The 16007-nt window shown below is 41.0% G+C and overlaps 1 protein-coding gene across 10 annotated transcripts in view; it reads left to right on the top strand.

Annotated features, from left to right (window-relative positions):
- The first annotated feature begins 7619 nt into the window (after positions 1-7619).
- Positions 7620-16007, top strand: part of ASPH (aspartate beta-hydroxylase) — a 97003-nt gene continuing 88615 nt past the window's right edge. For 8 of the 10 annotated variants that reach the window (XM_083747715.1, XM_083747724.1, XM_083747726.1 and 5 more), the window contains exon 1: positions 7745-7953. In XM_083747715.1, coding sequence (XP_083603841.1) covers positions 7899-7953 — 55 coding nt within the window. In that variant the 5' untranslated portion in view covers positions 7745-7898. Of the gene's footprint in view, positions 7954-16007 lie in introns of all 10 variants that reach the window. The other 2 variants (XM_083747728.1, XM_083747727.1) reach the window with 2 other exon arrangements.

Consider the following 16007-nt stretch of genomic DNA (forward strand, 5'->3'; position numbering starts at 1 on the left):
CAGAACGAATTAAGTTCTCAACCCGAGGTACCACTGTAGCACACTTTCAGCCAGAAGACTGGAAAAAATTACCAAGTCAAACCCTGAAGATATTTTTAACCCAGGAGATTTGGCAGGTCAGAGGGCTCCGAGAACCCGAATGATGCATAGGACTGGGTGGGATGTGTCTGTTCTCAGAGACATTTTCAAAGCAGTAGTAATAGTGAGAATTATTACAGCAGAAGTAGAATGTTTAAAATCAAGAACTGATTAGCCATATTGTCATTCATATTGTAAATATTCAGGGATTAAAAAAAAAGACTTGGTTTTAAGGGAAGAGTTAAGGTGCTTATAGATTTTCTTATGTGTCAAAAAAGCACAAAAATTACAACTTAATGCGCCACTGCTTACTTTCCATGCCATGCAAGCAGGAAGAGGTGCTCGTTCTATTTATAGCCTGTCATGAACTGGCAGGGCAACTGAGAGGAGTAAGAGAATCCCAGAGAAGGGTGTAGCCAGGACTGGGATACACTGGGGCAAGCTGGGGATGGGGAAGGAGAGGTTGGTGTAAGAAGTACTCACAGGGTGACAGAGGATGACGAGGGGATGGGGGTCAGTGCACAGGACCCAGAGCAGCAGGACCCATCAGCAGATGGGTCATTCAAAAGTGGCATTGATACAGAAATGGACAGAGGTGGTCTAAAATTTATGTCAATCAAAAATAATATCTCAAGTAGAACTACAGGCACACCTTGTCTTAAAGAATAATTTTATAATGCAGGAATTATAATCACTACTGCCCCAATTACTTTTATTTTGTATGCTTTACAGGAATTTCATATAGTTATTTTCATAGATAATACTTATCAGGTGGCCCTGTGTGCAGTCCTACGCATGTCTTCAATTAATTTTCCCAGTTAGAAATTTATGGAGAGACTCTTGCTAACAGAGTCATATTTGATATGTTCTCATGAGTTTGTCACTTGGTTTTGTACTTGCCCTGTGTCTTCTGCAGTGAAACTGATAAGCAATTAACCAACCAAATGTGAACATCAACTCCAAGCTAAAATACAAGTTCTAAAACTGGGGTTTGATAAAGAATGGTCATCTCAGAGATGGCGACTGTAAACAGCTTCAACTATAGATGACTGATGGCAACAGAAGACTCCAGATTGTGTTACTTCAGTCTCTAATATGAAATCCTATGTATGTTTACTTAGAGACAACCCATGTTGGATTCAGGGTACTTTATTCTCTCTCACTTCCTAAATACAGTATGAAAGCTAGTTTCTAAACTGTCCTTTTCTGCTGCAACACTGACCTCTGCTGAGCAGCTTCAATATACTGCAGATTCCAATTGCAACCCAACCTTTCCAAAATGGAAAATCACAGCAGGATTACAATGACAAACTCTTACAGAAATTTCAATTCAGTGAGCATCAGATTCCCAGTAAATGAGAAGCTATACACAGGGAGCTGGTATCAGCAGCAATCAAAATGTTGATAAATGCAGCATAATTCTGGACTCCAGACTACTTCCCATATGCAATATTTCCATGTAAAGGCAGACTTCCACACACCCCTGCATATCAAGTATTCCTCACCGCCACCTGCCTATAAAGTTGTATTCTGCTTGTGTTGGCTAACCTCCAGCAGACCATATATTTCACAGAATTACAAAAATTGCTACTATATTATTATTGTGATGAAAAGAAAATGTCATTACCCTCCCCCCCCCCACTTCAGGACAAAGCTCACCACCTTCATATTTGATATTTCCCAGATTAATACACCACCACAACAGATGCCTCAATTTAGTTGAGGACCAGCCAAATACCTTCATCTGGCCTCACCTGCAGCACATGCCATTAAAACAACAGAGTGTCAACGTAGCTGGGAAGCCTGATCCAATATTCTGCAGACAGAGTATTCCCTCCCTCACTGCGAGAAGTGAAGCTACAAGGAACCAGGCAGAGGGCCTTTTTGGTGGTGGCACCCGCCCTGTGGAACGCCCTCCCATCAGATCTCAAGGAAATAAACAACTACCTGACTTTTAGAAGACATCTGAAGGCAGCCCTGTTTAGGGAAGCTTTTAATGTTTGATGTTTTATCACTTTATTTATTTATTATTATTTTCTGTTGGGAGCCGCCCAGAGTGGCCGGGTGGGGTATAAATAATAAATTATTATTATTAATACAAGTTCAGTGTGGAAGTAACAAACCTGCACATCTATGGGCCAAACTATCTGTGATACTAAACCCTGCCCCCAGCCAGTCCCCATCTGTCTGCCTTTCTTACAACTAGTCCAGCAAGTAGCACTGGCCATCAGCTTCCTCCTCCTTAGGCTCAGGGTTGCACTTGTGAAAATCAGCAAGGGGGAAGATGGGTTCAACACCATCTATCATTGGCTCTGGTTCTACCTACTGTTGGCCTCCCTGCCCTACCTGTCTGAATGTGTAATCCATATTTTTGTGTTTGGGTTTTTTGTAAATACAGTTGCAGAGGTTGCAAGACCTGAACAGGAGAGCTAGGCAGAGTACTACCCATATCTTTTCCACCATGGATGATGAAAAAACAGCTTGGTGGGGAACAATTATTTTTTTTAAATGACTGGGACAAAAAAGGTTAAGAAGCTCCCCACTCTAAGTGGATCTTGCTTGTTTGCAGTGGCTTGTTTGCAAACTGAAAGTCCCCCCTACAGTTCTGAGAGGAAAACTGCAACCCATTCAGCATCCCATGTAGATTGGTCAACACTGTGTGTTAAGTTTCAATATTTGACTATCAATTTGAAAGTGTCTATTAAAATATGGCACTAAATGAAAATCAATAAAATTTGCAAATGAAATGAAAGTTACAGTTTCAGTTCATGAGTTACAGTTTATACCTCTTTGGTCGATGAAAAACTTTTTACCCATCATACTTTCTCATATGTGTAGTTTGATATAAACAGTTATTTGCTAGGATTAACAGGTCTGTAAACTCTTCCAAACATGTACAATAATATTCTTATGGCATCTGCAGTTCTTCTGATGGTGGCAAATGTTTGCTTTGCACAAAAGCCTCTTCACCACAAAGGAAAAGTTTGTACGTCACAAAGTAGGAAGCAAAGTAGTCCACATCACTACCTATTCAAGGTACTGTAAGGGTTCTAACAAAGTATTTGCATAAGATACAATCTCTTCCTTCTGAAAGTGAGACTAGGCCTAACTGATAGTTTGATGTAACCTTTGACAGGTGGTTGTGATATACTGAGTTAGATTTTACAACTGGCCAAACAGCCCAAATCTGGACTGTTCAGATGAAATGTCAGTGCCTGATAAGTCAAAGTATTGCAGCAGGATGTTGTCAAATGAAGCTTGGGGCAAGGCAAGTGCTATTGCCCATCCTGTTTAAGCAGATTTAAGCAAACATGTTGACAAGTTACGAAGGTTGTCAAAAATGAAAGAATCTTATAAAATATTGCTGTTACTTAACCAGTAAAGAGGATTTCTGACTTTGAATGCTGTAATAACAAAGCAGATTTTTTTTTTTTTTTTTACCATATCTCTTCTTATGGCCCAAATGTAAATTAAACTGGTTCCTGCAAAATTTAATACTTGCTCACATAATTGGGGGGGGGGGGTCTCATGTACCACAGTAGTTAACAGTAAAAACTGTTCAACTATACACTTCCATGAAATTCAAATAAATGATTGATCTATCTTTTAAAGGGCTGGAAGATTTTGTGATTATTTAAATGCACCTACAGCAAAGCAAGGTTTGAACATGAGAACAGCTAACTTGCATAAGATTATAAGCTCGAGGGCAGAAGCTGATTACCTACTGAGATCAGGATGGAAATTTCCTTAAAGTTACAGAGATGTCGGAATACATTATAGTTTTCTTTTTGGTTTCAATAACTCTTAAGAGCAAAATCCTCACAGCATTTTTCCAGGAACAAATTCTTCTCACTATAATGGCTTTGCTGGCTTGTGCTACAAAGCTTGATTTAGGAACTACTGGATATTTCTGCACCCAAGATGCTGGATTTCAAGGAACCATGACCCACGTTTGTATTCCAAAATGTTTTCCCCATAATCAAACAGTCTCAGTATACCAGATGTCATGCTTTTAAAAGATCTTTTTACACATCATCAACTTGATCTACCAGCTCCAGCTGTTAAAATGGTGGGTTATGATTTATGTTACTCTCACTAAAATCAGTGCTTTTTCCCCAAGAAAGAATTGCTGCTGAAACTCACCATGAAGTTTGTCCAGTAAGCTGGGCAACTTGGGACAGCCCTAAACGGATGCTGGTTTAACAACAGCTGCATTCACCACTCGCAGAGGTGCTAAAAACTCTGACAAGCTGTTTTCTTAGTTGGTTTGGGGGTCGCCACTGGTTCTGGTGCAGGTCAAATAAATATACCTTCACTTTCCTTAATTCTCTTAGATTCAGGAAGATGTCTAGGGTAGCTTGGAAGGGCCTTTGTGAAAACATGCAACTGTAGAGGCCCCGCCTTGGAGACTGACCAGTTGCAGCTAGGAGTGGCTAGGTGCAATCATATATTATAATCATATGTGTGTGTGTGTGTGTGTGTGTGTAGGCACACACACGCTGGCCAGCTTTCGCTTTGACTTGAAATTTTCGTTTTGGGCTTCTCAGAAGTATGTCAATGCAAAGAGCTAGGAGGGTAAGTGGCAGCCTGCAATGACACCCGCTTGAGAGGTGCTGGACCTGTGCATGAAGTGGCTGAAAAGAAGCACTGATTAAAATTTGCTTCTGCTGTCAATGTAATTGCACTGGTTAAAATTCAAATACTCAGGGTTTGACTCTTTAGTCAATAATGCTGAAACGTAAAAGTTCTGCAAAGGGTACTTGATTGGATTCCAACAGTGCTTTCCAGCAATCTTCACATATCACTAGATAATTCATTCTTACAGGGTTTTTGAGATCAACCTTTTGTTTAGTTATCAGCAACAATTTCAGTAGCTTGTGCTAGAAGGTCACAACACTTTATAATTAAGTGTGGTTGAGGCAAATCTACTCCTTCACACTGAAGATAGATGAGGCTTCTTACTGAGTTTGCTATAATTCCTCATTATGCTTTACATTTAAATATTAATAAGAAGGGTGTCATTGGAGAACAAAATATATCATTCCTATTCATCAAAGTTAATAGTGATGTATATGTGTCGATTTATCAAGGTTAACAGTGATTTATATGCATTGTTTCCAACATATACAACGGTTTATCCTCAGAAAATTAATTTAAGGACATTGTTTTTCTTGTACACTGTAGAACATTTTACAGCAGTGAAGAGCCTATTAAGCTCACTGATAACTGAGGAATGCCATTATCAAAATGAAAGAAAACTATTGTCTTCTTATGGTAGGAAGCCAACTTTGCAAAACAGGCTGAACAAAAATAAACAGAAACAATGGGACAACTTCAGAATCATGGTAGCTGATTTGCTCGTTTGGACATTAACTCTAAGCCAGCTGCTCCATGGTTTGTTTCCATACTGGGCTAAGGCAGGAACAAAGTGGAAGCACTAGAAATGTGTGTACTAGCACGTAGCTCAGGCATATTAAGGGTGAAACAAACTGTACTTTGTGGCTTCTCATTATGCTAAAATGCAACCAGTATTAAGCTGATTGAGTTGCAGTGGTCTTCAGTGAGTGTACTGGAATGCTAAACAACAGCCTCCCCCTACTTGAGCTCTCCAGATGTTTTGACAACTCCCATCAGTTCAAGGCTGGGAAAGACTGAGATAAAGTCTTGTAAACCTACATACTGCTTTACTGTACTGCAGTCACAAGCAAAACAACTTTCAAAGGCTGGTGTACAACTAAGTTCTACTCAGAGTAGACTCACTGAATTTAATGAAAACAGCTAAGTTGGTCCATTAATTTAAATGGGTTTACTCTGAGTAAAACTTAATTGAAAACCACTAATATGTCTAATGGCCTATAGCCACAGCTGTCTCCCACATCTTTCTTTAAAACTAATGGACTAAATTAAGTCATGACTAATTTGACTGATTTCAATGGGTTTTCTATTAATGTGGGTCAGCCATAGCTGCATCCCTTATTCAAAATTATTTCATTTTTACTGTTTTTCCCTTAGTATTCTGGATGGTGGTAAATTTCCCAGCTCTATATGATGTGAACATTTCAGAATTTTAAAAGTCACAATTTATTTTGAGAAGTCCTACAATATACACTCTCACAAACTGATTTAATCTCCAAGATCAGCATACTTCAAGTTTCCAGAAAATTCATGTTCTCATTTAAACCAATATTGAACAGTTTCTCAGAACATTTTAAACTTTAAACAGTTCAAAATATTCAGGATTTAACTGAAATATTTGCAGTTCAGCTACTGAAAGTTAAGAAACCTAAGAAGCCATTGACGAGTGTATTAGCTAGACACTTGCACACAATTCTTGTACAAGAATGCACACCCAAGTTTGCTTCTTAGTAAATTATTAACATTATTAATTTTTCTTGTTGAGATTTCACTCTACCCTGTTACTTATCAAACCTTCTTGTTAAGGGAGAGAAATTCTCAAATGAGTGTGCAAAAAAATACATTTATTCCTGTTAGATTTTCAAAGTGTTTACTGCATCCTGGTGGAAAGAAATGTTGCAAAAAGATTTCCTGCCTGATTTCAATAACTTTGAAATGTTTATGCAACATTACTGTTTTTATTTGTTTATTTATTAAATTTATACAGTATCCTCCTAAAAGTTCCCAGGTTTTCAATGACCTTGGTCATTCATTAAAACATATTCAATGAATGTCTCTGGATTATATACAGGAATAGTTAGAAACTTTCAACCCAGCTACATCTTTTTAAAATCATCAATGAATTGACTGGGGATAATATGCAGTCTTCTCTGCATTTCTCAAGAAAAGCTGACTGATTTTTAGCTGAAGGTACATAAGCATGTATGTCATAGTCAATATAAAATATACATGTGTACAAATCAAATGAAACAAATAAGAATTTGATGCTATCAAAGTATCATTAGGATTACAGTGCTATTTTGTAACATGAAGCTTGCAGGATCAGACTTGACTGCATTACACCAAAGATATTTCAGAGGAGCAGATATACTGTAATATGCTATGCAATGCACTTCAGCAATGATTCCAAAGGGACCCAGGATGCATTACGGTGCACTTTGCCCTACAGTTAAGCTCAAAGAACAGAAATGTAGTTCTACAGGCCTAAGTAAATGAGATGCTAGGCACGTGATTTGAGTTTCTGCTCACTAAAACAAAACACCTGTGGGAGTGATTCTGATGGGAACCACAGTATGGGAGGCGAACAGATGCAATCCTGACCTGAATCTCCACCGTGCAACTGATAAATTGACCCAGCGGTGGGGGGGAAAACCTCGGCAGCAAATCCCGCTGAATGGAATAGGGTGGGAATTAATTCCAGCTGGAATGTGCGCAGGGCAATGGGAGCTCCTGCAAGCTGAACAAATGGTTCCGGGGCTGCACTGACGAGACACAGAACCAGCAGCAGTCGCTCCCAGGCAGACTCTCTCCCGCCCTCCACGTGCCCCCTCGCTCCTTTCCCTCTCCTCCTGCGTTGCCACGTTCCAATCGACGCGTTCCCAAGCACGGACCCCGCCGCCGACGCAACGGGCGCGCGCGAGAGCGTCGGGAGGCGTTCCCCGCGGCCCGTACCTGCCAATCACGTTCGAGCGGCTCCTCCCCCTCCGCCTCGCGATTTGCTAGGAGCAGCTGCCAGTCAGGCAATAGGGGCTCCCGCCCAAGGGTCAGCTCGGCGTGCAGAGCTAAGAGAGGAGCCGCGGGCGTCCGCCGAGCCCCGCCCCCCCGTCGCGAACGAGCTTCCTCCTCCCGTCGCGCGCTCCCGCCTCTCTCACTCTCCTCGGCGGCGTTACCTGACAGGAGGCGACATGGCCCCGCGCAAGAGCCCCAAGAGCGGCAGCCCCGGCCCCGGAGCCAGGAGAGGTCAGTAGCGGCCGCCCTGATGGGCCTGTTATGGAGGAGAGGTGCCCGTCCCGCCTTCCTGGGTCTCCCGGCCCGGCGGTCCTCCGGAGGCGGCGTTGCCAGGCGAGGAGGGTGGGGGGTGGGAGCGGGGCCTCTCCTCTCCTGTCAGCGCCGCGCTTTTCGAAACTGGCGCCCTGAAGTCCTCTTCCAGCCGCCTGGCTGCCGGTCCCGAGGCGGCCCCTCAGGAATGCCTGCCCTGGTCTCGGAGGAGGAGGAGGCGGCTCCCTCCCGTTGGGGAAGGGAATGAGGGGCCTGGACGGTGCTGCTGGGATCAGGGGCGAGGAGGGGAATAAAATGGAGCCCGGGATTTCCTCAGGCGGTCCTGCTTCTGAATACTAGTCGCTGGCAAAACCGCGGGAGACGAGAGGGCTCCTGTGTTCGTGAGAGCAGGAGGCGGGAGTCAGTGGGCCGTTGGTCCCGATCCAGCAGCTTCTTGCGCTGCTCGGCTGCAGGTTGTGAAAGCGCTCTCGAAATCCCTTCGCTTCTGAGCTCCTCCTTGAGCACACAGACTCGGAGACGAGGAGCCTGGCTTCGTTTGTTTCCCCTTCCACTTGTGTACACAGGTCACACCTCTCAGCTGGGTAGATCCGATTTAAAGAGGCTGCCATCCTGCGCACACCTTCGGAGCTGGTGGTCTTTCTTGCTCTTTTGAAAATGTGTGGTTATTGAAGGCATAGGAACATAGAATTGTAGAGTTGGAAGGAACCCCCGAGGATTAAGAAGTGTTTGGATTTGATATCTCGCCTTTCACTCCCTTTAAGGAGTCTCAAAGCGGCTAACATTCTCCTTTCCCTTCCTCCCCCACAACAAACACTCTGTGAGGTGAGTGGGGCTGAGAGACTTCAAAGAAGTGTGACTGGCCCAAGGTCCCCCAGCAGCTGCATGTGGAGGAGCGGAGATGCGAACCCGGTTCACCAGATTACAAGACTACCGCTCTTAACCACTACACCATACTGGCTATTAACCCCCTTTGCAAGGCAGGCATATGCAACTGTCCCATACGGGGACTGAACCTGCAATCTTGGCGTTATCAGCACCAAGTTCTAACCAACCAAGTTATCCAGGCCTACTCCTGTGGAAGACAGTGGGTCTCAATTCCATACAAAGAGACATAGGATTGTCTTGCAAGGTTGCAAACCCATGTATGCTGGAGTGAAATGCCATGGAATTGAGTGAGGCTTGCTTCTGAGTAAACATGCACCAATTCTTGATGATAAACACTTGGGGCTGAAATAGCTACTTCATGCACAAACTGGCACAGATCAAGTGTTGATTGACTAGGTTGATGTGCAGGCCTCTGTGAAATATCCCTAACTCTGAATTCTTTTTATCCCTTTCCTTTTCCCACCCCAGCTTTTTGTTGTTCAATTGCCATTGCTTTCTGTAATGCCACAATTTGTTCCATTCGCAGCCCATTTGGGGACCATCTTCAGGACACCTGAGGAGAGGCTAGCTAATGTGGCCTTCTCTTGGGGGATTAGCATCCTGCAAGGGTATCTGCATTGTGCGTAAATGCGTAAAGTGCAAGTACTGTGTGTTAGATTAAAATTCTGTTCCATTCTGTATTGAAACACTGCAAAGTATTTCATAGTTATTTTGAGTGTCTTTCTTTACACAGAAAGATGGCTATCAGGTGCTTCTGATGATTGCTACCTTGCTGTATGATGGTTTTGTGCTCTATCATGCACTAACTATAGTCCACTGGGGGAAGATCTTGGAAGAATCTATTTCAAAGTGGTATGGTGGCACACCATTCTCTTGAAGTGGATGTTGCTAACCTTGTTAATTGGTGGTGTTGCATAAACCCACAATAAAGCAAAACTATTGTATCACAATGGAATCCTTAAGATATTTATCTGGAAGTCCCGTTGATTTTTGTTAGACTTACATGCAGATAAAAGTGCTGGTTTTATACAAAGTGCTGAGGCATTTTTCTAGCACAGTTATCTTTGGGAATCTGTATTGGATAATCTGATTGTTGGTCAGAGTTTTTTTGTTTGTTCAACACCTCTGTTCTGCTGGACATTGAATTACACAGATGAATTTTGCTGTGATTTGTCCAAAACTCTGTGTAGTACAGCTTTGTGAGGCTGCAGTGGTGGGAAACAGATTTTAAATTAGCTGGCTGAGTGCATTTTCTAGGACTTTATACATGGCAGCCTAACCCACAATCTCATTAAATCACCATTGTAGTTTGTTGCCTGTAATCTGGCATCAGGTTTCATGTGCAAGTATAAAATGCTTTCTCTTGATTGTGTGGCAAGACTTGTATCGCTTGCCAGTAAGGTATTTTCAATACTTCTGTTTGGTTACTCCCTCATCTCTTCCAAAGTGTTTACGTGTCAACTGCCCATTAAAAAAGGGTGAGGTATGACCAGATGGTTTACATTTGCTGCTTGTATTTAAATCAATCTCCCCTCCTTTTCCTTCTCTACTGGCATTTTAGTGACACAGAAATGTCTTAACTTGCAAAAGAACACATGCATAAGTGAATGGAAAACTTTATATAATAAAACCTAGTTAGTGATAAGAGGTCAGATGAATGTGTGGCTGGTGTAAGTATGAATGCCTTTAGGGTTTCTTTTTCTTTTCTTTTTTGCCAAGCAAAAATATCAGTTCTCAAAACATTACTTTCTTCCAACTAAATATACTCTAGATTGGTATACAGATTTTATGGAAATTAGGATTTATTTATTTTTAACTTAGCTAGTAAAGTGGAGTGTTAGCTGGCAGGTTTTTTTCTTTCATTTTCATTGATTTCATTTCATTTTCTCAACATGGAAAGTGTGCTTTCCTCCACAGATTTTTGTTAAGTAGCTCCAAATTCATAAGGTTATTATCTCTTTCCTTCTGTGACAAGGAAGAATATCATTATCTAAAGCCCAGCCCTAAATATGTTCATTCAGAAGCAGGTCCCAAAGTGTTCAGTGGCACTTACTTCCAGTCAAGTAAGTATAGTTAGAATGGTGGCTACCTCATATGCATATTTCAGAGTTGATTCTGTTTAGATCAGGCTTCTTCAACCTCGGCCCTCCAGATGTTTTTGGCCTACAACTCCCATGATCCTTAGCTAGCAGGACCAGTGGTCAAGGATGATGGGAATTGTAGTCTCAAAACATCTGGAGGGCTGAGGTTGAAGAAGCCTGGTTTAGATCAATTGTACATATATTTACTTCGAAATAAACCCAATCTGTAGCATTAATCTATAGTTAGTCTAACATGGCCAAGATTTGGTGGCATACAGGGTATTCAGGCATATTTCACCCATCCATCCTATACCTGCCCTCCTCAGTGTTCCCACATTGATTATACCTTTGTGTGCCTGTATGTGCTGGTAACAAGCTATATGGAAGATTTTAGAATATAATTGAGTAGACTGCTTTATGACATATTATCATTCTGTTATATAGACATACACACACACATCAGACATACATACACACACTGTTCACAGTCTCTGTGAGCTTACAGGTCTAACTGAAAAACGGTCATGGCTTCCACAAAGATAAGTCCTGTCCCACTAACTTTTTAGTGTTTTTTTGAGTATGTCAACAAGTCGACATGAATAAGGATGACTAAGTAGACATTGGGTTTTAGCCAGTGTTAGTCCTACTCAGAGTAAACCCTATCCAGCGTAGACCCATTGAAGTGTATGATAAAGGAAACTTCAATGTTAATTTTAATGAGTCTCCTCTGAGTAGAACTTTGAAACTCTAAATACACAGATTGTATCTAACACTTAGGTATCCTGAGTAAGTTTAGCAGTCATAGGATAAGAGGACAGGTCTTTATGCACAGAGTAGGGATAAATTGACAGTTTGTACAATGGAGGGACATAAGAAGCAGAAATGCCTGCACTTCTTAATTCTTTGTGCTTTCCATTCTCCACTACTTTCTCTGGTCTCCACACCCACCCACCACTTAACTCCTTGCAAGGGTTCTCGTCATCCGGTCTCACCATGTAGTTAGCTTTCCTAGTAAAGTATATTTAGTTTCTCTGCAATATAATGTGGCATTCTCACAGTTTATTTTGTTAAAGCAAGACTAAGACCAACCAACATTCATTAAATATAATGGTGACATACAGCTTTACTGTGCTTAGTTTTGCCCATACCTTTAGAACAAACATACTATGCAAGGAGGAAGGGCCGCTTGGACTTTAGACAAAATGTATCTTTTCTTGGCAATTTCTTACACCCCTTCTGAAACAATGTACACTTTGATATTTCTCTGGTTTTTCACTTCTGAAGAAATGCTATGGAATATATATATTATTATTTATTATTTCTGAACAATGAAGTATGTCTCATGCTAATGGTTTATTGGATTCTTCATTATAGGCCATTTGTGCAATGTTTTCCTTGCACCAAGGTGATTGTTCCCTGATGAACATCATATACTGGTAAAGTGTGACGATTGCTGTGACTGATAACACTGTTTATTTTGTAACCACACTCATGGATTTATTTGCTGCATGAGAAGTTTTTGTTTGTGTGCTTTAAAATGCTGTGAAATGAAAGATCTAGGGCTGGGAAATCATTCAAATTCATAGATGCCACCACCAGAGGCTCTAGCCATGAAAAAGATTCAAATTTCTAATCACCAACACAATTTTTCAAACAACAACTTTAGGCACATGGTGATTGCTTTATCTGATTTTCCAGCCCTGGATAAAAGAAAATCATCATTTTATAATTCTTTTTAAACCTATGTTGAAGAGTTATATTAGTTTTCCTGAAAATATTAGTTGCAGTGTTAAATATTTGTTCAATTGTTAAATGCTTGCATTGAAAGAAAACTACTAATGAGTGGTGTGGTTTTGGAATGAACAAGAAAATAATCAACAATAGAATTCTACTTTTAACTTATTTATTTTTGAAGATTTATACTCTGCGTTTTAATCAAATGATTTTCTAGGCACTTTCTTGTAATAATAAACAATCACCATCACCAAAAAGCAAACTCACTACTGCAGCTGCTGCTCCTCTAGTTGACAGTTGGGCTCAGACTGTGTCTTTTTGCCATGGTATTTGAAATATACTTGGAGTCGAGTGTGGATTTCACACTCTTTATTCAGCTCATAGTAGCAATGAATGAAACTTTCCCCAAAACGTTTAGCTATATATACATTATTTACACAATGGGCCCCATGTGATTGGCTAATTCCAGGCTGCTCCTGTAGGCCAATCAGGTTGCGGATTCACTTCCTCCAGAAGGCTAATTGGCTGCTCCTGCAGGCCAATCAGGTTGCTGATTCACTTCCACCTGGAGTTGGATTGGGTGGCTCCTGCGGACCAATCAGACTGCTGCATTCTGGATTCTGTTGTTCTAGGAATTCAGCTCAGTACATAACAGTATTCTTCTGGTGGGGCTGGGTGGGTGTACTGCCTCCCTGTGGCCCTTGGCTCCCTGGCCAGTGACAAAGGTCAGAGTGCTTCCTGTCTGCTCTGCAGCATAGACTGCTTTTTATTAGGTCAGACAATTTGTCCATCTCACCCATAATTGTCTACTCTCATAGGCTATGGCTTTGGCTTGCCCGAGTCTCATCCCCATTCCTATCACCTGCTACCTGATCCTTTTATCCTAGCAAGGAAGGCCTGGGGGAGGGGGTTGAAAAGAGGCAGGTCTCTCCCCCACCCCTCACTCCTGAAACTCCTCCCATGCTCTTGCTTGAGCAGGAGTTCAAAACTCCTGTTTCAGGTTGTATAAGCACACCTTCGCAGCTGAAAATTGCAGAGTGCACACATTTTGTTCTTGTGAAATGAATAGGTTTGAACATATCTGCAGTCTCCTTGCATGCCACACAATCATGGTGATGTGTTAGAAATAAGGCATTAAAAGCTTTGACCAGATTGAGCAAACTTTTATGTCTGACAAAAGTCAAACCTATAGGCTGTTTATGCAATTTACCCCTTTTCTCCCTTAAGCAAGGATTTGGAAATATTATTTAATTATGTGATCAGACAGGACTCTTATCTCATAGAGCTATTTAGGATTGCAGCTTTTACTCATGTTGCAACAATGGGAAACAGATAATGAATGCAAAAGAACATAGAAAGAAAATAATGGTAGTGTTGAAAGGCCCTTTTAAGTTTTTCGTGTGTCTCTGTTTTTCCTGCTTGGCCTTCTTTTAAGCAGGCTGCCTGAACAGGCTTTCTTCGTATTCATAGTGTGATAGTGATGAATATATCAGCTCCCACTGTAAAGCAGAATGAAATATTGCAGGGATGTCCAACCATTAGATCACGATCTATTTGTAGATCCCCGGCTGATCCTAGTAGATTGTGGGATCCTTATTGTGTACCAAAAGTTACAGGCAGAAAGCTAAAAAACTCTGTGCAATCCTCACCCGAAAAAGCTCAACAACTCTTCCCTCCTAAAAAATGCTGGGAGTAGATTACAGTCTCTTGGGAGTTGATCATGCCTGAAATATTGGATACAAAAATATCTTATGTATTCTTTCTTGATGGTGTTGCCATTAGTTGAGGCACAGTATACAGCATGCAGAGGGAAGGCCTTTTATGTGCTGGTGCTTACTCTACAGAGCTCCATCCCATCTGAAAGGAGCTTCCAGTATCTGCTCCAGACCTTCCTATTTACTCAGGCCTTTGCATGTGATTAATTTCTAGCTTGGAATAATATATATTGCTGGCTACAGTGAGTGGAAGTTTACAGTGGTTTATTGTTTTAAATTGTTGTTTTATTATTGTATTTTGGTGAACTGCTCTGATATTATAGATGAAGAGTGGTATATAAATATTTTTTAAAAGGTAGACAGAATATATGTGCTTTTGCATTCAGTTGGAGGATGAGGCCCAGTGTAAACCTAAACTGCTCTAATAACATGAATACGTACTAAATCTGGACGACTGAGATCTGATGTCTCACTAAAACTCATCTAGTTACTACCTTGAGATTTTAACTAAAACAAGAATTCTGTAAAGCCATGTGCTGAGGTATTTTTTGAGTCCTGCATTGCTCTCCACTTTTAAAGTATGCTATACAGTACTAGGAGTACTTGGGTTTCAGTGTTAAGTGCAAATTATTCTTCAGCTTCTTCATAGTCTGTGGTGCCAGTTTTGTTCAATTTTGTCCTGGCAGTTTTGTAGAGTATGTGGAGTTTGTGTTGCTGTTTCAGTTCCATTTATAGATAGAATAGAAAACATGGCTTCATAAGAATGGAAGTAGCAGCAGGAGCAGAAAAACTACTTGAATATAGCACCTGTTGCACCCTCTATTTTCAAGACCCACTATCTCACATCTACGAACATAGTCTTGTTTAAATTATCATTATACCATCTCCTTAAAAAAATGAAATGAAATGTGTTATTGCATTTATATCACAGCTATCCTCCAAAGAGCTCAAGGTAGCTTGCTCACTTCTCCCCCTCCCCAATTTACTCTTACAGCAATCCTGCAAGGTGTATTAGATTAAGAGACAGAAATTGGCTCAAGGTAATGTAGTAAGCCTTATGTCTGAGTGGGAATTTGAACCCTGGATTCCCTGGCCCTGTTCCAGTACTCTGAATACTACAAACGCCACATTGGCTCTCATCTGATTTTTCTCCCTTGTAATCTATTGACTAAGTACAACTTTTCAAACAAATGTATGTATTTTATGAACTGGAACGAGTGATAAAATTGAGATAAAATGATTTTTAGAGTGTTGTTATTAATTTTCCAGCCTTTTGCCTGAGTTACTTCTCTGGATTAATTAATGAACAGATATCACAAGAGGTGAGCAGTTATGTGATTAGGGGTTATTGGGTCATTTATTCTCTTCAAAGAGCTGCTTTTATACAGCTAATTTGTAATCACTTTGTTCCATTGTGACAACATCTATAACTACTTTTAAAGTACTTTTTAAAATGATGCGACGAGGGTCGATAATCTGCGGACCATACCCTGCCCCCAAGAGTTTTTGTTACTGCCAAGGACCCCTCCCTAATATATATATATATATATATATATATGCAGGTTTTGGTGTCCTCGGGTGTCTTCCCGTGTAAAAGTTG

The sequence above is a fragment of the Podarcis gaigeae genome (genome assembly GCF_964106915.1).
Source record: "Podarcis gaigeae genome assembly, chromosome: 7".
NCBI lineage: Eukaryota > Metazoa > Chordata > Lepidosauria > Squamata > Lacertidae > Podarcis > Podarcis gaigeae.